This window comes from Erythrolamprus reginae, chromosome 5 (assembly GCF_031021105.1).
Source record: "Erythrolamprus reginae isolate rEryReg1 chromosome 5, rEryReg1.hap1, whole genome shotgun sequence".
In the NCBI taxonomy this organism is placed as follows: domain Eukaryota; kingdom Metazoa; phylum Chordata; class Lepidosauria; order Squamata; family Dipsadidae; genus Erythrolamprus; species Erythrolamprus reginae.
In genome coordinates, this window is record NC_091954.1 from 47,089,773 (window position 1) to 47,115,431 (window position 25,659).

The window sequence follows — 25,659 nt, forward strand, 5'->3', positions numbered from 1 at the left end:
AGGCCAGTATGGGGCCAGCAACAGCACCTCCGCCCCTTGCTCCAGAATCTTTCGTATTACCCTGGGGATGATGGAGATCGGCGGAAATGCGTACAGAAGTCCCTGAGGCCACTGAAGTCGAAGAGCGTTCGCCCCTTCCGCTCCTGGGGCCGGGAAGCGGGAGAAGAAACGTGGGAGCTGAGAGTTGTTCTGAGTAGCAAACAGGTCTAGAACTGGTCTCCCAAACCTCTGAACAATTTCCAGAAAAAGTTCGGGATCCAGCTGCCACTCCCCTGGGTCCAAAGTCTCCCGGCTCAGCCAGTCGGCACACACATTCTCCACTCCCGAGATGTGCTCCGCCGACAGGGAAGCCAGATTGGCCTCCGCCCACCTGAGTAGGGACTCCGACTCTCTCATCAATTTCCGAGACCATGTCCCCCCTTGTCTGTTGATGTGAGACCGGGTGGAGACATTGTCGGTCCGAACAAGGACATGATGACACCTCACCAAGTTTGCGAAACTGAGGAGGGCCAAAGAGTCCGCCTTCAACTCCAGAAAATTGATGTTGACATCCCACAAGTCCGATGGTTCCCATAAGCCCTGGGCCATTTGTGAGGAAAGATGAGCTCCCCACCCAGTCAAGCTGGCATCTGTCGTCACCGTAAGAAGGTATCGTTCCAGAAAAAGGGAACCCTTTGCCAGTGCTGGGGAAACCCACCACTGTAAGGATCTTCGAACCCTTGCGTCGAGATGCACCCGTTGATGAGAGTTGCTGGACTTCTTCCTCTGGAATGGCAAGAGGAACCACTGGAGAGGACGTAAGTGATACCTGGCCCATGGAGTGATATCGATACATGAAACCAGCGTACCAAGCAGCTTGGATAGGAAGGAGAGTTTGGGGTATTGTTGAGATGCCAATTCCCGAACGAGCTCCCTGATGGTGGACTGTCTCTCCTGAGACAGGAAGACAAGGCCCCTCCTGGAATCTATGATTGTTCCCAGGTGAGCAAGGCGTGTCGTGGGAGTTAAGTGGCTTTTGTCGAAATTGACCGAAAAGCCATGATCTTGAAGCGTCTGGATCGTTAGATGCAAGTCCTGATATGCAAGGTCTCTTGTCCTGGACAGAATCATGATGTCGTCTAGGTAGGCCATCAGGCGCACCGATTGATGCCTGAGACTGGCCGTGAGGACATCCAGCAGTTTCGTGAAAGTTCTTGGGGCTGATGAAAGCCCGAATGGCATGGCCCTGTACTGGAAGTGGGCCCCATCCAGACTGAACCGTAGAAACTGTCTGTGAGGGGGAAAAATAGGGACATGGAGGTAGGCCTCCTTCAGGTCTATGGATGTCATATAGTCCCCTTGCCTGATAGCTGCCAGAATAGACTTGAGAGAATGCATTTTGAACCTTCTGTACTTGACATAAAGGTTCAATCTCCGAAGGTTCAGTATGAGATGGACCCCTCCTGATGACTTCGGGACCAGGAAGATTGCTGATTAGAACCCCATACCCTGTTGGGGTAGAGGGACCTCCTCGATGGCCCCTATCTCCAATAGGTGTGACACCTCTTGGTATAGAAGCCTCTTCCTGTGAGTGTCCAAGGGAGTGCGACAAGGAAGAAACCGGCAAGGTGGAGGGCGAATGAACTTGATCCTCAGTCCTTCTGATACCGTGGTCGCCGCCCAGGTGTCCGATGATGTGTTTGTCCAGACGTCTGAAAAATGTATCAGCCTGCCGCCCAAGGAGAGCTCCACTGGAAAGTCACTTGGCCTTTCTAAAGCTCCTGTTGGAACCTCTGAAGGGGCGTCGGCCTTGAAAGGACCTGTTGCGATCAGACTGTGAGGCCCTGTCTGATCGAAAGGAACTCTGGCCAAAGGATCCTTGAAAGTAGGGCCTCGACATCTGATTATTGGTCAAGGATGAATCTGACCGAAAGGGCTGTCTCCTCTGATAAGGATTAAAATGCCTCTCCTGTTTCTTGCTGGACGTAGGCATGACCTTTTTCTTATCCTTATCCTCCACTAACACATCGTCCAGGACCTCCCCGAAGAGTTTCTTGCCTTTGAAAGGCGAAGAGGCAAGGGCCCATTTGGATTTTACATCGGCCTGCCAATTCCGTAACCAGATTAGCCTTCGGGAAGCCACTGACGACGCCATAGCCCTAGATGCAAACTTAGCCGCATTAACGGTGGCATCAGCGGAAAATTCTGTGGCCGCCAACAGCTTGTTCAGGTCCTGGCGAAGTCTCCCATCTTGTGGATCGACTCTGGACTGGAGTTCTTGTATCCAGAGGATCATAGCTCTATTAGAAAATGAGGCTGCAGAAGCAGCCCTTACGGCCCAAGCCGCCATTTGATGAGCCCTACAAACGACATTGTCCGCCCTCTTGTCCTCAGCCCTTAATCCCTCCTGAGACTCTGAAGGGACAAGGGCATTCGAGACCAAGCTGGTCACCGGCTTATCCACCGTAGGCAGCTCCAGGAGATCCTCCATAGCCTGGTCAAAGGTATAAAATCGCTTGTCCAGGTTAGATGGGCCCTGGGCTGTCGCAGGGCATTCCCAGGGGCGCTGGACTGTCTCCAGAAACAAGTGGGAGGATGGCACATTAACAGTCTCCTGTTTGGGAAAGACAAACAGGCCTCCCGTAGGCTGACCCGGCGCTGAAGGCGTCCCTTGACCTCCTTCTCCAGCCTGGTCAATGGTCGCTTTTGCCTTGTTCAGCAAAACCCTGAAGAGGGATGACTTAAACAGACCAGTGTAGATTGGTTGTTCCGGTGGCTGGTCATCGCCGGACAGTTCATCCTCCGCCTCACTAAAGTAATCTCTGGAGAAGGTATCCTCCTCCCTGGACTCCATGATCGATTGAGTGGCAGGAGCCATCCAGGGATCCCTATACCTGGGAAGAACCGGAATTTCTGGCAGCTGCTGTTTCTGTTGCACCGCATTAGCCATCCCCTGGGTGTATGCGCTAGAGATAAGGTCCTGCAAGGCCTGGGGCATACTCTGCCAAGCATCCTGTGCAGTGCGCAACCCCGCAGCTGTTGGAGTGAAGGTAGCTGCTGGGGACTGTCCAAATTGTTGAGGAATAGTCGCCTGAGGAGCCATGAAGGTGCTGGGCCAGGTGGCTTGCTTCCCCAAGACTAAGGCCTCCGTCCTAGCTGGAACAGTTGGCTGGAGAACCCTCTCAGGGGACCAATCCCTCTCAGAGGCCGAGCCTACAACCCCTGGTGTGAACATGGGGGAGACTGGCGGAGGGATGGCATTGGAAGGCAGAGCAGCAGAAGAAGAAGGTCCAACTGACCTCTGAGAGGCCTCCAACTGCCTCTCTAGTGCCTTTATCCGCTTTTCTGCCTCTCTGAGAGAGGCCCCTGAAGATTTGGGTTTCTGGGCCCTCTCCTTAGGGGTGCTGGGCCTGGTAACAATGGCCTCTTCCCCGGACTGGGCTGGTTGATCTGCCATGGTCAGTAACTCACGAAAAGGAGAGTAAACAGCTGAAGCAGCAACGCCACACCAATGACTGTTAGGGAGAAAAAAACCCTCACGAAGAAGCCTCTCACTGCGCCTGCGCGTTGTCAGGCAGAAGGAACGCTCGGCGCTCCTATCCCTTGCCTGAGGGAGGCTCCTCATGCAATCAGCCTCATTAGGCATAAAAAATGGCCGCCGGGCCGTTGCCTCGGCAACCCTGGATACATATGGGCACGTCCTGAGCAGCCCGGTGTATCTGTGCCTCCCAAAATGGCCGCCGGGCTGTTGTCATGGAAACGGGCGGGAAGCCAAGGTCTCCCGCCCTCTGACTGCATTACCAGAGGCCTTGCCCCCAGGCCTTTGCTTCTGAGCCCAGCGCCTGATATGGCTCTTGCTAAATGCTGCCGATGGCGATCGCTGTTTCCGCGCTGCGGAGGCGCTCAGCTGATTGTCGGCTCACACCTCGCGTATGGAGGTAGCGCGGAGCGGGGGGGGCGCGTCCAGCGCGAAGCCCCTCACGAAGGCCCCTGCCCGGAATGGACAAGCGGCCCTGTGACCTATTCACCACGGGAGGGGCGGACCCCCCTGAGGCGTCAGTCACCCCTCAGCTGCCGGGCGCTACCACGGAAGTAGACAGCCCGGGAGTTCGCTCTGTGTCCCACAAGGGCTTCCAATAATGTGGGGACAAGATCAGAGGAGCAGCAGCTGACAGGGTTAAACCCACTGGAGGTTTGAACCCTGGCTGCCCGAGGAAATCCTTCCCTCCTGCTGCACCTGAAAGAGAAAAAGAAAAAAAGAAATAAAAACATTAGTAACAAATTTATTAATAATATTAACAATAAAACATAAGAACAAACAAAGTCCCTTCACTGCGACTGAGTTTTTTAGACTGAAGGGCTAAGGGGGCGGTGCCTGCCTAATATTTAAATTAAACTCAGTCCCGACCAATCAGACTGTAGAATTACCCATCTTGGACTCTCCTTGCAAGTGCATCGGAGAATAGCCTGAGTATGGCAGAGTAAAACTGGGTTTTAATTCTGCTTGTGACATATTAAATAAAATGTGCAAAATGATTTGTTATTGCCCAAGATGGGAATGATGTACATGTCACAGATGTGACTAAAACTGTAATCTAGTCCACATCTTCTCCATCTTATTAGCAAGTATTTCTTAAAAGCCTTGATTGAGTAAAAGCTATAATGGGTAGGTAATCAGATATATGAACACAGAGAGATATGTGACCATGTTATAATTTGCTGCTACACATATCCATTCACAAGATACTGTTCCCTTTTGCAGTAAAGACTGTTATTTAGGGCAGAGGTCCCCAACCGCCGGTCCGCGGACCGGAACCGGGCCGTTGGGGTTTTCCAGCCGGTCCGCTGCGCCGCTGCCCTCCCGGCAGAGGACATTATGCAGGACAGGGTGGGGCGTCGGGCAGGGAGAATCAGGAGGCTCCTTTGGCGGCTGGGGGCTGCCTGGCTTTGTGATTTTGGCTGGGGGGGAGTTAGGAAGGTCCTACTTCTCCCCCCCAGCCAAAAACTCAAAGCCTATCTGCTGGATACGGGCGATGAGCGGGACGAGCGGCGACGAAGCCGGTGGCTGTGGCAGCTGCTGCAAGAGGCTTCCGCGCCGCTCTGTCCCACTCATCGCCCGTATACAGCAGATAGGCTTTGAATTTTTGGCTGGGGGGGGAGAAGTAGGACCTTCCTAACTCCCCCCCCAGCCAAAATCACAAAGCCAGGCAGCCCCCAGCCGCCAAAGGAGCCTCCTGATTCTCCCCGCCCTGTGAAGTGTGGAGGGCTGCGTCACTAAGCTCCACCCCTCCATAACCCCACCCCCACTTGACCAAAGCCCCCCCCCCCCCACCGGGCCGTGGAAAACTGGTCTAGCTTAAAGCCGGTCCCTGGTGCAAAAAAGGTTGGGGACCTCTGATTTAGGGCATAAAATAGAGTAAGTTTAAAAAAATTAGCTACAGGAATTATGGGATTGAGATAAGCAAAATTAAAAAAAAACATAGTTAAACTGGATTATCTCAGCACCATTAACAATATCACTTCATATATAATTTTATATTCCTCCAAATGAGCCTTGGTTCCACCACAGTTATAGCGCTGCTGCAAAATTTTCTTTTCATTTTACAATTTTAACTTCTGTCATTTGAGGATCTCATCAACTTGTCAGGAATTCCTTGGCTTTTCTTTTGATTAATTTACTCTTCTTTCATATATATTTTTCTGTGGGTCAAACTTCATTCATTTACTATACATGACCAAATTTTATAAAGTATATTGCTTATACTTCATCATTGTCATTCACTTTTGTATTTAAATCCATATTCATTCAATACTCATATATTCTTAATCCGTTTGTTCTTGTTCTACCACACACACATTTTAATAGCTCAATTGCAATAATTTTCTCTGTAAGATGCAACTACCTTGATCTTTGATACATTAATTATGAGATTTATTCACTGAAATACATATTTATTCATTGATATCTATATCTATCAGTATATCTATATATCATATCATATCATATCTATCTATCTATCTATCTATCTATCTATCTATCTATCTATCTATCTATCTTTTATCCACCAATACAATTTTAATTATCTACTTCTTTATGCAATACAAAAATACTTCTTTATTGATGTCTCCAAGCAATACACCTCTAATATCATAAATATTCCTAATGTGTTTATATTTAATTAACCAAGGGCAAATTGTATACCATCCTTTCTTCCTGTTCAGTGCTAAACCATTCACTATGCATTCTATTTATTTCACATGTAGCTTATTTCCATAATATATGCCTTTATCTATTCAACAAATAGCTCCATATTTATGTAAAACATTTCATGCATGGTAATATCTATTCACTTTATTGTAATTTGCAGATTGCTACCTGGCAAAAATGCTATGCTGTGCTCCCCAATTGTACTCATTTTCATTCAATCAAAAATTTGCCAATTTCACATTAGCACACCTCTATATTTTGTGGCAGTCTGTAACATTTTCACTTTGTTCCAAGAAATTTTCTTATATCTATTTCCAATCATTCCTTTGTGAGAGTTATCTATTTTCTAGTTCATAATGGATTTATATGACTTTTCCTAGAGTAATTTTACATTCAGTGTAGTTTCTTTCCATATTTCCCACCTGTATTGTCTCAACTATGATAATATCTAAAAGCAATTTATAGAGATTCTGAATCTCTAATCTAATCTATTTTTAAATCTTTTATCATAAACAATCAAGTTAGATTATATATATATATATATGTTTTCGTAGATTTTTTTTATATATATATATATATATATAGATAGATAGATAGATAGATAGATAGATATAGATAGATAGATAGATAGATAATATATTATATATAGATAATATATATATTTCGTGCCATGTTTCTTGCTATTTTTTTAAACAGATATTCATTAGATATCATTCTCATTTGCTTGTCCCCAACTGGAAAATACTTTTCTGTACTTTCTTATCTTCATTAATGTTGCATAATTTTTCACCAAATTAAAGACTCGGGGCGGCTCACAACATGTAAAAAACAAATCATAAGCAATCAGACAATTTAAAATATTTAAATATTTAAAAAACCCCATATGCTAACAGTCACACACACAGACATACCATGCATAAATTAAACGTGCCCAGGGGGAGATGTTTCAGTTCCCCCATGCCTGACGGCAAAGGTGGGTTTTAAGGAGTTTACGGAAGGCAGGAAGAGTAGGGGCAGTTCTAATCTCCGGGGGGAGTTGGTTCCAGAGAGTCGGTGCCGCCACAGAGAAGGCTCTTCCCCTGGGGCCCGCCAACCGACATTGTTTAGTTGACGGGACCCGGAGAAGGCCCACTCTGTGGGACCTAATCGGTCGCTGGGATTCGTGCGGCAGGAGACGGTCTCGGAGATATTCTGGTCCGATGCCATGAAGGGCTTTAAAGGTCATAACCAACACTTTGAATTGTGACCGGAAATTGATCGGCAACCAATGCAGACTGCGGAGTGATGGTGAAACATGGGCATACCTGGGTAGGCCCATGACTGCTCTCGCAGCTGCATTTTGCACGATCTGAAGTTTCCGAACACTTTTCAAAGGTAGCCCCATGTAGAGAGCATTACAGTAGTCGAACCTCGAGGTGATGAGGGCATGAGTGACTGTGAGCAATGAGTCCCGGTCCAGATAGGGCCGCAACTGGTGCACCAGGCGAACCTGGGCAAACGCCCCCCTCGCCACAGCTGAAAGATGTTGTTCTAATGTGAGCTGTGGATCGAGGAGGACGCCCAAGTTGCGGACCCTCTCTGAGGGGGTCAATAATTCCCCCCCCAGGGTGATGGACGGACAGATGGGATTGTCCTTGGGAGGCAGAACCCACAGCCACTCCGTCTTATCCGGGTTGAGCTTGAGTCTGTTGACACCCATCCAGGCCCCAACAGCCTCCAGGCACCGGCACATCACTTCCACCGCTTCGTTGACTGGGCATGGGGTGGAGATGTAAAGCTGGGTATCATCCGCATATTGATGATACCTCACCCCATGTCCTTGGATGATCTCGCCCAGCGGTTTCATGTAGATGTTGAATAGCAGGGGGGAGAGGACCGACCCCTGAGGCACCCCACAAGGGAGAAACCTAGGAGTCGACCTCTGGCCCCCCACTAACACCGACTGCGACCGGCCAGAGAGGTAGGAGGAGAACCACTGAAGGACAGTGCCTCCCACTCCCAACCCCTCCAGCCGGTGCAGAAGGATACCATGGTCGATGGTATCGAAAGCCGCTGAGAGGTCAAGGAGCACCAGGACAGAGGATAAACCCCTGTCCCGAGCCCGCCAGAGATCATCCATCAACGCGACCAAAGCGGTTTCCGTGCTGTAACCGGCCCTGAAACCCGACTGCTGGGGACCTAGATAATCGGCTTCTTCCAAGGACCGCTGGAGCTGGAGTGCCACCACCTTCTCGACAACCTTCCCCATAAAGGGAAGGTTGGAGACTGGACGATAGTTGTTAAGTACGGCTGGGTCCAGGGAGGGCTTCTTGAGGAGGGGGCGCACAAGCGCTTCTTTATAGAGTGATGGAAAAACTCCCCTCCCCAAGGAAGCGTTGGTAATCTCCTGGGCCCAGCTCCGTGTCACCTCCCTGCTGGCCGAAACCAACCAGGAGGGACACGGATCCAGTAAACAGGTGGCGGAACTCACAGCTCCGATGGCCTTGTCCACTTCATCATTTTGCCACACAAACCAAAAATGGTTTGGCAACACTGATCTAGAGTATATACATACAATTGCAGATAGTCCTCGGCTTACAACCCTAATTGAGCACAACATTTCTGTTGCTAAGTAAGATATTTGTTAAGTGAATTTTGCCCTATTTTACAACTTTTCTTGCTGAAGTTAAGTGTATCAGGGCAGTTATTAAATAACAGTTGTGAAGTGAATCTGGCTTCCCCAACTGAGTTTGCTTTTCAGAGTTTCTAAAAGGGATCACATGATCCTGGGACACTGCAACACTAAATATGAGTCAGCTGCAAGCATCTGAATTTTGATCACATGTCAATGGAGCTGCTGCAATGGTTGTAAGTGTGAAAAGTTATAAGGAACTTCAGTGTTGTTACAACTTTGGTCACTAAATGAACTGTTGTCAATTGAAGTCTAGCTGTATTTGAGTTGATAAATGAGCATATGAACATTGGTCATCCCTTCCCACCTTTTCACTTCCACTCATTCCTCTGCGGTAAAAATCCTAATTTCATATTTTCTTTTATGTACACTGCAAGCATATGCATCAAGACAAATTCCTTGTGTGTCCAATCACACTTGGCCAATAAAGAATTCTATTCTATTCTATTCATCAGCTTTCTCCTAAATGGACACTGTAGGAAAGTACCATTCAACTATGTATTTTCGGTGTCAGCAACTTCTAAAAAACATTTTATAGCTCATGCTGTTTATTATTTTTGTTTATTAAGAAAACGTATATAGTGGTCCAACTCTCTTGGTTACTCCAAACAGCTTAATATTGTTTAGGTTTTGATGAAAACTGGTGACCGGGACATGTGATGCAACAATAAGATCAGTTTCACCAATAAATTAAATCGTGCCGTTCAATTATCACATAATATATTTGCCTGAGAAGTCACATTTAGAGACCTGACCATTCAAATCTCATCACCGGCTCAAGGTTGACTCAGCCTTCCATCCTTCCGAGGTGGGTAAAATGAGGACCCAGATTGTGGGGGCAATATGCTGGCTCTGTTCAAAAGTGCTGCTATTACTAACATGTTGTAAGCCGCCCTGAGTCTGAGAAGGGCGGCATAAAAATTGAATAAATAAATTCTTGTCCGGATGATTTCCATGCATCAACTTGAGCTCCCTCGATGTCCGCTGGAAGCTCTTTAAAAGCCAGAAACTACCTCAAGCAGAAAAGCAAAGAGGAGGAAAGAAGCGGTTTCCAGCCTTTCCTTCGACGGTGGGGAAAGTCATTCGGAGCGCTGGATGCAACAGAAGGAAAGGGGAGGGGGGAAGTCCCTCAGCGTGACGTAGAAGCCAGGAACTTGACAACAGTAGCCGTGGCAACCAAAACTGTTTCTGCCCTTTTTGCTCTTCTTTTTCTTTCTCCTCCTCCTCCTCGGAGGAGGTGACCCTGCCTTCTGGCTCCCTGGCAAAATTAACCCTCACACAAGAGGAGTCCTCGTCGGAGCGCTCTGCCTCAGCTTCCTCACCATGCCGAAAGGGCGGCGAGCCAATCCAAGCACCACCCGGGACGGTATCTGGGTAAGGAAAGTGGCAACAGTCAGGCCAAAGTCCCGTTCACTTGGTCAGTTTGGCACGTGGAGGCAAGGAAGAGCCCTAGCCAGAAGGAGAGACGGTCCGAGGGGGGAAAAAAAAAGCTTAATAGCTTAATGTTGCTTCGTCCAAGGGAAGATGTTTGTATTTTATCTCTCTGTGGCCTCTGGTGTCTCTTGCATGAAAGCACTGAAAACATTCCCTCTTAGCCAAGTATTGCCCCGTGTCTCCTTGCCTGATTTAAGGAAAATCATTTCAAAACCTTATAAAACAGGATTATATACTGCTCAAAAAAAATAAAGGAAGCACTCAAATAACACATCCTAGATCTGAATGAATGAAAATATTCTCATTGAATACTTTTGTTCTGTACAAAGTTGAATGTGCACAACAGCATGTGAAATTGATTGCCAATCAGTGTTGCTTCCTAAGTGGACAGTTTGATTTCACAGAAATTTGATTTACTTGGAGTTATATTGTGTTGTTTATAAAATACCCTTTATTTTTATGAGCAGCGTAATTCGCACAGCACATGCTCTTGTTGAAAATATGCACAATGCAGTCATGCTGGAGATATACTTTATTATATTTCCTTTTCACTTTTAATTTGGCCTTAATATCAACCCTCCTTGTCAAACATGTTTGCCTTTTATTCTTATGGATTATCTTTTTTATTCCCTATGATAATACTTAATTGGTTATGTACTGCACTAAGAGATGATTTGTTCAACATTACTGTATTTCATTGAATAAAATTGGCTGAATTCACACATTTATACAATGCTTTTTGTTCTTTGCTGTTCTCCCAGTTCTTTTTGAGAATCTCATCAAATTTGCCTTTCCACATCTTTATGAATCTTCCATTTCATTCTCTTTGTTCATATATTTTTGTTTTGCAATCCTCCTTTATTCTCTCTGTATGACCAAACTGCTTTAATGTACTTCCTTCAATCACTTTTGTATTTAATCCACATTCATTCAGCACTCATTCTCAAGCCTCTACTTGTTTTATCTTGCACACCATATCCCCACTATATTTTTATGTTTCTTCTGACAGATATTTTTTATGTTTCTTCTGACACCTTTAAATTCTAGATAACATTCTCACAAAGTGGCTAGATGCACACAAAGCCCTTTTGTTTCTTTCAACTTCCATTTCTTATGAGTTAACGGTTGTTACCTACTACCTTTCTACCAATTTTACACATACAATGGTACCTCTACCTACGAACGCCTCTACTTACAAACTTTTCTAGATAAGAACCGTTCAAGATTTTTTTGCCTTTTCTCAAGAACCATTTTCCACTTACAAACCCAAGCCTCCGAAACTGTAACTGGAAAAGGCAGGGAGAAGCCTCTGTGAGGCCTCTCTAGGAATCTCCTGGGAGGAAACAGGGCCAGAAAAGGCGGGGAGAAGCCTCCATGGGGCCTCTCTAGGAATCTCCTGGGAGGAAACAGGGCCTCAACCCTCCCTGTGGTTTCCCCAATCACAGACATTATTTGCTTTTACATTGATTCCTATGGGAAAAATTGCTTCTTCATACAAATTTTTCTACTTAAGAACCTGGTCACGGAACGAATTTAAGTAGAGGTATCACTGTATTACTGTCTCGGTCAATATTTGATGCCTGTTATGCCTTCCAGCTTCTACTGTTCAGTTCTATTGCTAGGTAACTAGATCCTCAGTTGCTCTGAACTCTTGCAATTAAACAACAGATTGGTGTATAAAAAGTCTTCCCTCTTCTGTAACTAACTCATGAATGTGGCTGCTGACCTGGCATGTATAATTGAATGCCTTTGTGCGTAAGGTCTGGCTATCTGAAGGAATTGTCTCTCTCCTATTTCTGCCTTGTAAGATCTGATAGAGGTGTGCTTCATATCCTATCCCTTAAATAATGTCATTTGAAAGGACCTGAGAAATGCACTGTATCTGTGACAGCATCTCTTTTTTGGATTAGTATTCCCCCAGAGGTTTAGATTCCCTTCAAGCCTTAAGTGCTTTTTTAAAAACAGATTTTCCCATGCAAATTGAGGGGGAGGTTGCCCATTTGGCAAGCAGTGTGTTTCCATTATGGTGTGTCTTATTAGTCCTTTATGTACATTATACTTCTTATTTTGTTTGCAAGTATTGTAACTGTTTTTAATTTGTACATCAAATCAATATTGAGTTGGGCAGCTTTATAAATCTAAATTATAATATGTATTTTCTTTCTATTTTCCATTTTAAAGAAACTCAATATTAATACAGTACAGAAATTCCTGTGGAGTCCTTGATCTTCTTCAGAGCTTGTGTTTGCTTGCAGATGTTTCATTAACCTAATAGTTAACATCCTCAGTTCTAGTGAGTGTGAGGTTTGTTCCCTATTTATCTACAGTAGCTTGCACTATGCTTTTCTCCTTAATAGTTCTTTGGTCAAGCTATTGTGTTCTGCTTGATCTCTTTTCTGGGATTAATCTGTGCTTGTCTGGCTGTTAGTTACTATGTACTATATTTTCCGTCTTTTTGTTCCATTCATAGTTCGTTGTCTCTTTTTAATGGGGTTGTTTGGTTGACTTTGTCCATGTGTTGTGAGATTAAGAAATTTCAATCATGTCATTCTGACTAGTTGTTGTTGATCGATGATCTGCTGGTCTTCAGCCTGTATGTCCTACATAATGACAATTACAGTTCTTACTCTGTTGTAGATGACCCTCCCCTCCCCATGTTCTTTGTGCTTCCCCTCCCATCTTCCCTATTTTTTAATTGTACTTTCTAATTTATTGTTATATCATTTTAATGTTTACTGTCTTTAACGTTAGTACCTTGCCGAGATTCGGGGCGGGCTCCCATACTTTGCTCCAGCTCATGTCCTATTGGGAACATGAAAGGAGCCCCCAATTGGGCTTCCTCAAGACAACTATGATGTCACCAGCTAATCCTTTCAACCTGGGAGAGCCTTGATGCTTCCAACATGAATTTAATATGACCTGCCCAGATGAGATGTGTGGCACATAAATCAAATAAATACCAGTAAAAAATAGTTTTGTTCAAATCTAACCAACCAAGAAGTGTGTGTATGTGTGTAAAATATATTAACATTTTTATATATCATGTAATTTGGAAAATAGAAATGATGTTATATTTTTATAAAGTGAAAATAGAATGAGATTTTGCTTCTATATAGGGCCTCTAGGTGTTGCTGTAATGCAAACAATGAGATACAGACTATAGAATCTCATGTTCATTTTTAAAGTATTGAATTATATAGATTATTTTGTTTGTGTTTTGCAGTTCAAACAGTGTGGAAACCTGCAAATATTTCCAGAATCTCTTACAGCTACAATGCAAAAGCAGATATTTAATATAGATGCCAATTGTCAAACTGCAAAAAATGTGCCACAGGTGTACAAAGAACGTGAGAAAGTAAGCATTTTTCAAATTTTTACAATTCTCCAGCTCACCAACAAATACGAATCTAAGTTTGTTTTACATTTTTTATAGTTCTCAATTTTAATTTGTAGCTTAGTACTGTTATAGTAATAAACCAGTGTTTTCTCAAGCTGTTTGTTTTTGACCTTAACAGATTTGTAGGTTCAGTATAATAAGTTTCAAAACGGATGTAGGATTTCCCAGATTGGTTGCAGTCTTTCTCCCTCTTCCTCTCCCTCTCCACCCCCCCCTCTCCCTCTCTCATATCAGACTTCTCAGCAGTTTTATTTGTTAGTTATCTAGTTTTAATCACATGCCATCACATAAATATTTATCATGGGGGAAGGCCCTGAGGTATAGCAAAATTGATAACCCTTGTATTAAATATATAGTTCTTTTTAGCTGCTAAAATAGCCAGTAAAATGTAGTAAAATAGTTTCTGTATTCCTGTTTATTCAGAACTTTCACCTCATGACCTAAAGTCACTTGCCTATACCTTTTAACAAATACAGTAAATTACCATAAAATACAAATTGCCATAATCTGGCTTCTTTTACAATATACCTACTGATTTTAATAAATATTACATTTACTTGTTTGAAGAATACAAATTAATTCACTTCCATACACTCTATGAAATTGTAAGAGCAGTTTATATAGACATTATATACATATTTGCTAAGCAAACATGTCTGTATTTCCTTAAACGTATGGTCTATAGAGAAATATGATCTGACCTGATCACTGACATGTGCTGCAGCCCTTTTTCATGTGAACAGTACAAATTCCTTTATGTTTGCTTCAACTTCTCTAAGGAGCCAGAAATTCCAGGTTCAGAACAATTAATCAAGTTCAGTTTGGGATGAGGTCACCACAGGCTTTACTCTAATCCCTTCATAAAATCTAAAAAAAAAAAAAGAGGGAGAAGCAAAGACACAAAGATGCTTCAGGCTCTTGATAAAATTGTTTATTATATTTTATATAGTGTACAAATCCATTCTGAAGAGCTTTTGTTTCTTTATACAGCACAGCTTCTAACAGAAACTGATATGGAATTTATAGGAGGAATTTTGAAATTAGCCCTTGAGGAAGGATTTGTGTCTGAAATGTGCTAGATAGTAATGAAATAATTTTATAGCATTTGGAGTTTCTTGTTGTTCTTATAGAACCCTAAAGCTTTAGATTAGCTGTCTATTCTAATCAAAAATAGCAGTTTGCTCTGCTTTCTATGTATACACAAAGCAGAAAAAGATTATTTTATATGGAGAGAGAGTATGTATGTGTTTATATTGAAGTATGGCACCTACTTCTTTGCTTTTCAGTACTGACATATCTGATAAGTCGCATGTTAATAAATATGCTTCGTCACTTTTTTAAAACTCCTCCTGCCTCCAGGTGTAGATAGCAACCTTAGATGCTTCTATGCCAGTGTTAGGTTACTACTGGTACAGTCAATTCTGCTGTTCTGGTAGCTGCCTGCCGTTTGCATAATTTGTGTGTGATGGCTCCGGTATCTTATTTCCCAAATATTTTGCTTTTTTTTTTTTTTTTGCTTCCTGTGCATGCTTGGAAGCAAAAAAAAGCCAAAATCTTAAACACACGAGTGTCCCCTGCATGTGCAGGAAGCAAAATCATGCGAGAGGACAGTCGTGTATGCACGTACATAGCAAGCATGCACACATGCCCCAAGCTGCAGCCGCGTGGCTTGTTCTGTTCTCTCTGCACTGCAGGCATTTGCCTGCGGTGCAGAAGAGCAGAAACCAAGCCACGCGGCCGGAGTTTGAGCAGGCTGATGTTGTTGCTGGTTCCAGCTGCCGCTCTAGGCACCACAACGAGATTCGGCTGCTCACATGAACGTTTTCCCGGAAGCGAGATTTGGGCAAAAATTGCCAATTTTTTTGCTTCTGCGCATGTGTGGTAGCAGAAAAACCAGCATATTTTTACCAGAATTGCGCCGGTTGCGTGTGCATGGCACGTGCACGCCCAGCAGCAACAGAGCAAAACTACGCGCTCCATTTCTGCTGGTGGAATGGCATTTCCGACCATTCCAGCTGCTGCCCATCACTGAGCCTGTCCCTGCTCTATGCATAATTGGTTTGTACAGAGAAATCAGTAATTTACTAATAATTAACTAACCATGGATGGACAAATAAATATTAGCCATACTTCCTGGCAAGCATCTTGCCCAAGTGGCATGAATCAGAAATCTGTTTATTCCCTCTAGTTGCTCTAAGTTCCTTTTCATTTATGTTTGCATGCCATTTTTTTTAGCTGCTCTCCAGCCTAAGCACTAACAATGTCTTTCAGAATTGAAAAAAGAAAATAGGGCAATATCTAACAGATTCTATTGCAAATCAGACAATTCACTAGACTAATATTAAAAAGACCATAAAGTAACTTATAGGTTGATATAACATATCCTAACAATGTCTATTTAAGACAAGTATAGCCTGTTCCATTTTACATGGCTTAATCCCCAAAAGGAACAATAGATTTTCAGTATAAACTATTTGGTTAAGTTTGGTTAAATAACAAATTTGTTACTTCGTGCCAAAAAGAAAAGAAAAAGAATTGGCAGGCAAAATTCCTTGGAACAGAAATTGTAGAGGCAGGGCACCATTACTGAAAAGGTTTTATCTTCAATCATTTGCTCAATATTCACACAACAAGGTAATCCAAAAATGGAGAAACTACATTGTAATTTAATTAGGGGGGACATGATCGAAACATTTAAATATATTAAAGGGTTAAATAAGGTCCAGGAGGGAAGTGTTTTTAATAGGAAAGTGAACACAAGAACAAGGGGACACAATCTGAAGTTAGTTGGGGGAAAGATCAAAAGCAATATGAGAAAATATTATTTTACTGAAAGAGTAATAGATCCTTGGAACAAACTTCCAGCAGATGTGGTAGATAAATCCACAGTAACTGAATTTAAACATGCCTGGGATAAACATATATCCATCCTAAGATAAAATACAGAAAATAGTATAAGGGCAGACTAGATGGACCATGAGGTCTTTTTCTGCCGTCAGACTTCTATGTTTCTATGTTTCTATGTTAATTCACTATTTGAATCCAGCCATTAAGTTTTATAAACCCACAACTCAGTGCAGTGCAGTGACAGGCCACCATCTCTGGCAGTCTCGGAACGCAGCTGGCACACGCACACTCTTAGCACAAGAATTGGCTTCCTGTACATTTGCAGAAGCCAAATCTCGCACAAGGAGGCTCACGCACGTGAGATTTTGCCACTTTTGGGCTTTTTTTGGTTCTGCGCATGTACAGAAGCAAAATAAAAAGGGCAAAAATCGGCAAAAATAAGGTAAGAGCCCCTCCTGTCCCTGTTTTGAACTCCGCATTCTGTCCCCACCGCTCGCAGCCTGGCTGGCTGGCTCCATTCTCCACAGGCCGCATGTCTGACACCACCGTTTGTGGTGGCTTCCCAGCTCACAACCCAACTGCCTGACACCGCTGCTCATGGCAGCTCCCCAACTCATGGCCCACCCGCCTGACACCGCCGCTTGTGGTGGCTCACTTGCTTCTGCCTCCCCTGACTGACACGTCGCTCATGGCTCACCCAACCGGCCCTTTTGGGGCCTCGCTCCACACCACCGGTTGCTCACGAGCCCTCCTGCAACTTCTGCCTCACCCTCGCCATGCTGATGGCAGGGAGCAGGCCGGATGGCCCCAAGCTCTGGCCACATGGCCTGCTCCGTGCTCTCCCACCCTGTAGGCATTTCTCGGCACAGCAATGACTCTCCCAGTGAGTCGTGGCCTTTGGAAGAACAACCGCCCGGTACGGGGGGAACACCGCTCCAGTAGCGGAAATGGAGCAGCTCCATTACCACCAGCCATGCACACACTGTGCACATGCAACAGACACGATTCCGGTAAAAATCACTGTCTTCTACAGCTGTGATAGCAAACCTATGGCATGCGTGCCACAGGTGGCACACAGAGCCATATTGGAGAGCACACGAGGTGTTGCCCTGTTTAGTTCCAGTGCGCATGTGCACGCTGGCCAGCTGATTTTTAGCCTTGGGAAAGGCTATTTCGCCTTCCAGATGCTTCAGGGAAGCTTCCCTGAAGCCCCAGAGGCAAAAAAATCACCCAACAGACAAAATGGAAGTTCAGAAAAATGCACTTCTGGTTTGTCCGTTGGGTAATTTTTTTTCACTTCCGGAAAGGCATATTTGTATATGCGTGGGGAGCAGCACGGGTGGTATGTGCATGGGGGGGAGGAAGGAGGGTGTGCATGTGAATGCATGCTAGCACGCCCACACACATGTGAAACAAAAAAGGATTAATCATCACTGTTCTAGGGTGTTTATTATATCCTATTTTGTTGTTGCCTGTTGATTTAATAGTCATATGCTTAAGCTCTGATCTAACTCATCTATAAATATTTTAAATAACCTAATCCTACATCTGAGCTCTGAAGTACACACTTGACACTTTCATACAATAATTAGTAATGGTTCTAAAAAGTAACTGAATCTAACACACTTGTTCTTTTACAAGGATATGTCTTTGCATGCAAGGAAGAGATTAAAAAGCAGCACATAAAGTAGTACAGTACTACAATTTATTAATTGGCAATAGGAAATACTTAAGAGTAGGAAAGAAAAATGCAGGTTTTCAAAAGGGTTTTACATGGTTTTCTCTTTTTTGCAGTATTTCATAAATTATAAACTATACTGTAGTTTAATTTATATAGTTTATATTTTATATAGTTAAAACTATATTGGTTACACAAAATATATTAATTTCCATTATTTGTAGTCTTAGATCAGATACATTTCTGAGGAGAGTTGAGCAAGATCAGTCTTTACATATTACATATACAGGAGATTTATTATTTTTTTAGTGCAGCTGAAATATAAGCTACAAATTAAAACGGCTAATTGGGTGTGCTTCCATTCAGTACAGAATTCAAATCCTATTATGAGATTTTTAATATCTATAATACAGGACCATAAATACTTAGGTTGGCAAGCAGGATCATCAGAATGAAATGCATGTTTTTCAGATCTGTGTGTAGAACAGGATATTAAAGACTGTCATTTTTTTCCCTGAGATTTTAATTTTCCCCCTAGATTCTGGTATGGAAAGTTTTCAATCTAGAAATTGCAGAAATGTTTATTGATCTGGGATCATAAACTAAGGAAACAGAAGCATCTTCCCTATAGCATATATATCTGAACACTTGTTAGCTGAAAATATATGAACCTTCCATGTCTGTGAAATTAGAACTTAATTTCCTTTGTATACACAGCATATTCATTGAGTTGTAAAAAAGCAAACATGGGGAGTGAGATGAAAGATGAGATGAAAAACCTAATCAATTATTGACTTCTTGACTGAAATAGCAGCAATCAGCTAATAACAATTCTGTTATTAATAATGCTTGGAACAAACTATTTAATTACTCTAAAATAGTAAATCAGCATGTAGTAATGAATGAGGTTACCAAGGAAGAAATTGGTCTTTTGTAAAAAGATACAGAGCTTTTAGAAAGATTATCTCTGATCAAGAATGTATCAGACTATACCGTTTTGTATTTAGAGACTAATAGGTATATTAAATATATGAAACAGAAAAAAAATCCTTGTCTTGATAGCTATCCTGTTGGTAATATAAGGCATATATCGATCTTCTTTCACTTCTATATTGCTGGAGATTTTATTATTTGTTTTATTTATTATTGCTGGAAATCAGTTTTTCCAAATTAATGTAAGTTGTTGCCAGAATTTGTACAGTAAACCTGGCATATGGATTACAGAAAACATGGTTTTAGTTGTTTACTATTCCATCTGATTTTTTATAAAAGAATGACAAAGCTCAGATATTATTGATACTTTAGTTACATATTTAGAAAAAATGGAATCGACAATTTAATTGGATGCAGAAAAGGACTTGGGTACGGTAAAGATAGGGTTTTTGGACAACCCTAGGCCAAATACAGATCTCCATTTTTATTAATTGGATTATAGAGGAATTAATGTATCTGTCATTTGTACATCTCCAACTGTATGGTTCTGAACAGGCACGCATGTGCGTGCACACAAAGCCCACACGTGGCCACATATTCATACATATTTATATATGCATGTAAATTTTAATTTCTGTAGAACATGAAAGCTATGATCCTGCTGTAGGAATGCCAAGACTTTTTTTTCATTTTCTTTTAGAAACCAGTAAATACATTTCCATTTTCAATCCATGACAATAGACGTTGTTTATTGACTAAGGGAGAGTATTTAGATTCTGTAAGTATTCTGTTTTAATGGTATTTTCTTAAGAATAATTTCTATAATTCTCTGTAATATATGTAATATATTTTGGAAATGCTTAAATTCATTCTGTATTAGAGAATTTCCTTCTTCTAAGCTGATAGCAAAATTGATGACAGCTTATTTAAATTTTTTGGTTGGTTAAGGCACATAACTACAGTAAACTTAGTAATATATCAAATTATAGACTGTTAATTTTCTTTTGTAGAAATTTAGCTACCGTATATTAATAGCATTTATTGTTTAGGAGGGCAATTCACATTTGCTTAAAATTTGAGATTTACAGTATTAGTAATGAATGAAGGAATTACACATCTCTTTTGCGCTAGAGGAAAAGAGATTGGTCTTACCAAAATACTGCATGTTTCTATGAAGACCACACTTCTACTACAGTGAGGATGCAAAAACCTTTGCTATGTGTCAGATAAGAATAAGTTTCAGAAATAGTTTGTAAGTTAATTATCAACATGCTAGCCAAGATCTTTTAGTAAAATCTTTCCTGATGGTTCGCTACCATAATACAGAACATGCTATCTAAAATAAATGACTTCTCATTTCTTTTAGGGACTAGGAGTAAGAAAATTTCAAGACAAGCGTCAACACTACTCCCAAAACTACTATTTTTTGGCCCATGAACAAATTCCTAGCAGCAATGCCTACCATTCTGTTTATCAGACTTCATATGTCCAATATCCAGATATTAAAGATTCCATTCTTGGTCGCTTTCCTAAGAACCATATTGATAAATGCATTGCTCTACATTCTGCACCTAATGATAACATGTGGTTTTCAAAATTTTACAATGGTGCTAATCATATAGCACCCACAGAGGCTACTAAAAGCTCAGAAGCTGAAAATCTTTCAACTGCTCAAGAAGAAATAAAATAATTTTCAGGTTTTCATAATAGTAAAGCATATTTCATTTAGAACTGAAAAATACATTTTTTTAAACACAAGGGATCCAATCTTTATTTGAAATGATTTCCAGAACCTAAATGGCATTAAAGTCATGGCAATTGGATGAGTGGTTGTATTCATACACTTTATTTTCTTAAAAGATCAATGCTGCCTATGAAAAGCTAACTCTTTAATATTGCTTTGAATATGCAGTTCGTTTTTCCGTCTTAAGGTAAATATTAAAATGTTTCACTTTTTATTGTGATGTCAGCTGGTTACTTCTATAAAGTAACTATAATAAGAATCTGTTCGTATATACTAAATGGTGACTATTAATTTGTCATTGCCATCATATTACGAAAAACTGTGCTTAACCAATCATCTTTAAAACTATTTTAGACTAGGAAAAAAATGGGAAAATGATACTTGAGTTCACCAAGATTGAGGAACCTGTTTTGATTCTTGACAAATGCCCAGAAGTCCACATGCGGTGGTCACTGTCACCCCACTAAGGTATGTAGCTACTGAGGTGCTTGAAGTTTCATATTCATGTTTCATATACATGAACATGTAAATTTAAACCTGATTGTCCACAATACTCAGAGTCAGAATATCCATGATATTCACCCAAGCAATAATTGTGTAGTCATTTTTCAACCAGTTTAAAGTGGAGGAAGGGGCATGGGGGGTTTATGTAACAGTGGAGAAGCAGACATAGCACTGTAAGAGGTTGTAAATAAGAGCCATTTACAGAGAAGATGAGTTCTTACTTTTTAATCTGGGCAAATTGCCAGTGCGAACAGCCAGGTCAAAATAGAAAAATCCAGGAATTGAGTCCAGGATTATAACCAGATGTTCAAGATGTCTGGCAAGGAGACTAAATCTTCTTTTCTATTCTTTCTTAGATATATTTTACTATGAGTATCTCCTCTATAACCTTCATCATGTATTTTTTTATGTGTGTGTGTATATATATATATATATATACCCACTAAAACCCTCATTGTGTATTGGACAAAATAAATAAATAAATAAAGACGAAGAAGTCAATGGCATGCTAGTCCTAAAACAGGAAACAGGAAACTTTTCCAACAACAAGAAAAGAGTTCTGAGGTTGCTGATAAATAGTCCTGGTTCCTGACATAACATAATTAGACAGTTGTCTCTTGAGGAGAAGGGCTAACTATTTTGGCCCTTCCCATCATAATTGTTGATATACTGTATTCTTGGACTAGGATTCTGGATCAAGCCCCCTACAATTTGAGCTAGATTCCACCTGTTCTGGTTCATTGACTCTAAGCTGCTGAAATTGTTTGATTGCCTGACAGCTCCCCAGTCTATCAGACCTGGTATCAGATCTCCATTTTGAGAGGTTTATAGAAGGTCATAACACTGGAGATGCTCTCAGCTCTTATACAGCAAGCATAAAGAGAGTATTGAAAACATGGTAACAAAAGACTTGAAAACTATGATCTGAATGATAGGAAACGTAAGGCAAGAATAAAGTGATGGAAGTAAATATCCCTAATAAGAAAGCAAATGAAGTGTGAATGACTAAGGTCATTGTGAATTGGCCAATGATTTTCCATGCCTATTTGAAGGTTTCCATGCCTACTTGAAGTTCTTGAAGGTTTAATTGATCAGTCAGCTACATTGTCTCCCCTGATCAAGACACTAAGCCATGGACATAACTTTTTTTATAGCTATACTGTATTTATAAAATTCTTTCTCTCACAAGAAAAGAAAGTTTTAGGAGTACATGATTATTGGACATCATTTTTTTTTTACAGTACCAACCATATCACCAGTTATTCTTTATTTTGTACAATCTCATTAACTCCGATGAATGTTGTCAGCTGTTGTTAATCACTGAGATCATGTGCCACCCAACTTCAAGGCCTTTTAAATAATTGGGTTGAAATGAATTTAGCTTAATGCTTATGGAGAGTCTCGGCCATCCAGGTCATGGTTGTCCCAAAGGTGCTTTTTCAAGAGGCAACTGGGCTTGCTTTTCTTTGAAGATATTTCGCTTCTCATCCAAGAAACTTCTGGAAGCTTCTTGGGTGAAAAGTGAAACATCTTCAAAGAAAAACAAGAAAATCCAGGTGCCTCTTGAAAAAAGCACTTTTGGGATTTAATGATTGAAATATCACTGTTTTCTCATGGCTAGTTGCTAAAATTATCTTCAGTAAAGTTAACAGATTCCATAGTTTTTGGTTTGAAGCATAAACCATGAAGATGCAGTTAAGCCTTTTACACTTTTTGCCAAAAGTTACTATGCGAGATGAATCAGCAATAAAATTCTAAGCCAATACAGAAGTATCTCATTTCAATTATGTTCTTATGCACACTCAGTGTATTAATTGTACGCCATTTGATGATATACTTCATTTTATGGAATATTTCCAAACGAATGTAGTACGTACCTTCAACAAATATGGTAAAAATTGTGGTGATGATTTTGCTTCTAAAAGACTCCCTGTTGAGAACCCTGTCTACTGCTACACATTTTGAAACACAAAACAATTAACATTATCACTAAAAAGTAACAATTAACATTATCACTAGAAAGTAACAAAGCCAAGAGCATGGCATTGTTAAAAATAAGTGATTTCTTATGTCATCACTGATTAAAGCAGCCTGCGTCTGTTGCAGTATCAGAATTTCCATAGCTTTAGCCAAGAATTTCATCCCTGAGCAGATTCTAAACTAAAATGCATGTTAGTTGCATAGTATTTGAAATACTCCATGCTGTTTGGCATACTCAAGAGGGCAGTCTGGGTCCTCTTGTGGAAGGAAAAATGCATTCTTTTAACATAATATTTATCTCAGGTTTAACATTACAAGTGAATATAGCAAGCCATTTTATAGCAGCAAGCAAAGATTCCAAATTACTTACTTCTACCTATTTCCCTGTAATCTAGATTTCATAAAGGTTTTCAATTTTATATTTCACTTGCACATAATTATGTAGATCCCTGTTCATTAGATGATATCCATTCTAATTAACAGGATTAGACTAATATTTGTGCACTGAAAATGAGTCTGAGCTTTGATCTTATGGAATATGTCATTAGTCTCTTGAACTTGCAAAGCAGGACAAAAGGACCATTGATATTAACCCAGAATAAAGTGTAACATTGAGAGAGATTATTGTGAGTAGAACATGATAAATTAGCATATTACTGCTTATTTTTTTATAAGTATTGGTACAATAGTATTAAGATTTCTTACGTATTTCAGACAGGGAAGCCATCAATTGCATTATGCTACTGCACGTGACCTGCCTGTAATCTCGACACATGAATGCTGCATAACCTGTTGTGAGTCTCAATAAAGGATTACCATATAGCCCAGTGATGGCGAACCTTTTTTTCCTCGGGTGCCAAAAGAGTGTGCACACGCACTATCAAGCCAGTATGAGTGCCCACACCCATAATTCAATGCCTGGGGAGCCCGAAAACAACTTCCCCCACCCCTGGAGGCCCCCTGGAGGCTAAAAATGGCCTATTTCCCAACTTATGGTGGTCCCAGTAGGCTCGTGTTTTACGCTCCCCAGGCTCCAAAGGCTCCCTGGAGTCGGGAGAAGGTAGAAACGCCCTCCCCCATTTCCCCGGAGGCTCTCTATAAGCCAAAGATGCCCTCCCAGAGCCTCAGTGTGAGTGAAAAAATCAGCTGGCCAGCACACACATGCAGGTTGGAGCTGAGTCAGGGTAATTGCTCATGTGCCAGCAGATATGGCTCCACATGCCACCTGTTGCACCCGTGCCATAGGTTCGCCATCAAAGCCTAGCAGTTGCTAGCGTACAAATATATAATGGATGCCTATTTCTCATGTGGAGATTGAAGGAATTTTATCATTAGCAAATACAATCAAAACAAAGCAGTATTTTAGTATTTTTATTATTAATTATTTAATACATGTCCTTCACCCATGTCGTATATTGTTTTTAAATATAGATATCATATTTAAATAATAATAATCATTCCGAATAAGTAATTGCCCATATTATATAAGTAGCTTGAAAATTCCAGTCTTGCCAGCCTATCTTCAAGCATCTTTAAGTGGAAGTTATTTAGAGGTTTTCAGTGAAGGGAGAAAGTATTGTAAGGGAGTTCACTATAGTATGTACATATTGGGAATCAGACTCCTGAACATGAATGCAATCAGTTTCTGATTATATAAGCAGAGAGTTGGGCTACAGTTCTAATAATTTATCTAGTTTTGATTTGAGCAGGGAAACTGTTTTTCTGCTTACAGAATTGAAATAGAAGGAAAAACATCTATTTCCTGTGTTTCTGATGAAAGGCATAACTTCATTGATGGGAGATGCTAATTGAAAAAAAATTAAGAACACTAGAGGTCATGTACTAGAACATCATATGTAATTTGTTTGAAATATCTGTTCAAGTTGCCAGCAAAAATTCTATGCTAAATAAAATGGGCTTGTAAAAATATATATGATGAAAATATCCAAACCATTTTCTTAAAGTGCTTTTCTATGGGAATAATGTTCTGGTTTATTATAAAAATGTAATAACTTCCAAAGCAGTTTTATTTTGCCATTTCCTCCCCTGTAGGATTTTGCAATATATTTCTAGAAATACTCTGTGTAGTGTAGCACAAAACAATATCTACAGCAGTAATAATAAATTAGATGCAGTGGGAATTCAACTTTATACTTGGGTCCAAGGAGGTAGAGTAGAAATCATTCATAATGAAGAAATTGTAATTTTTATGCAGCACAACATTCTTGTACTTTGATATAACCAGTGTTTAAAACTATACAAATACCCCATATGAATAACAAAA

General features: G+C 41.2%; 1 protein-coding gene across 4 annotated transcripts; it reads left to right on the forward strand.

Moving 5' to 3' along the window:
• The first annotated feature begins 10,048 nt into the window (after window positions 1-10,048).
• Window positions 10,049-24,197, forward strand: TEX36 (testis expressed 36). Of its 4 annotated transcripts, none has more exons than XM_070752498.1 (5): window positions 10,049-10,232; window positions 12,474-12,585; window positions 13,516-13,647; window positions 19,848-19,925; window positions 20,514-24,197. In XM_070752498.1, exons 3-5 carry the CDS (start codon window positions 13,567-13,569, stop codon window positions 20,835-20,837), a joined length of 483 nt encoding a protein of 160 aa, XP_070608599.1. In that variant the 5' UTR covers window positions 10,049-10,232; window positions 12,474-12,585; window positions 13,516-13,566; the 3' UTR covers window positions 20,838-24,197. The 4 variants fall into 4 exon arrangements, 3 of the variants coding, with proteins under 3 accessions (XP_070608599.1, XP_070608601.1, XP_070608600.1); XR_011559180.1 differs by lacking the exon at window positions 12,474-12,585 and having other exon boundaries at window positions 10,071-10,232; window positions 20,514-21,359; window positions 24,090-24,197; XM_070752500.1 differs by lacking the exon at window positions 12,474-12,585 and having other exon boundaries at window positions 10,058-10,232.
• The last annotated feature ends 1,462 nt before the right edge of the window (window positions 24,198-25,659 follow it).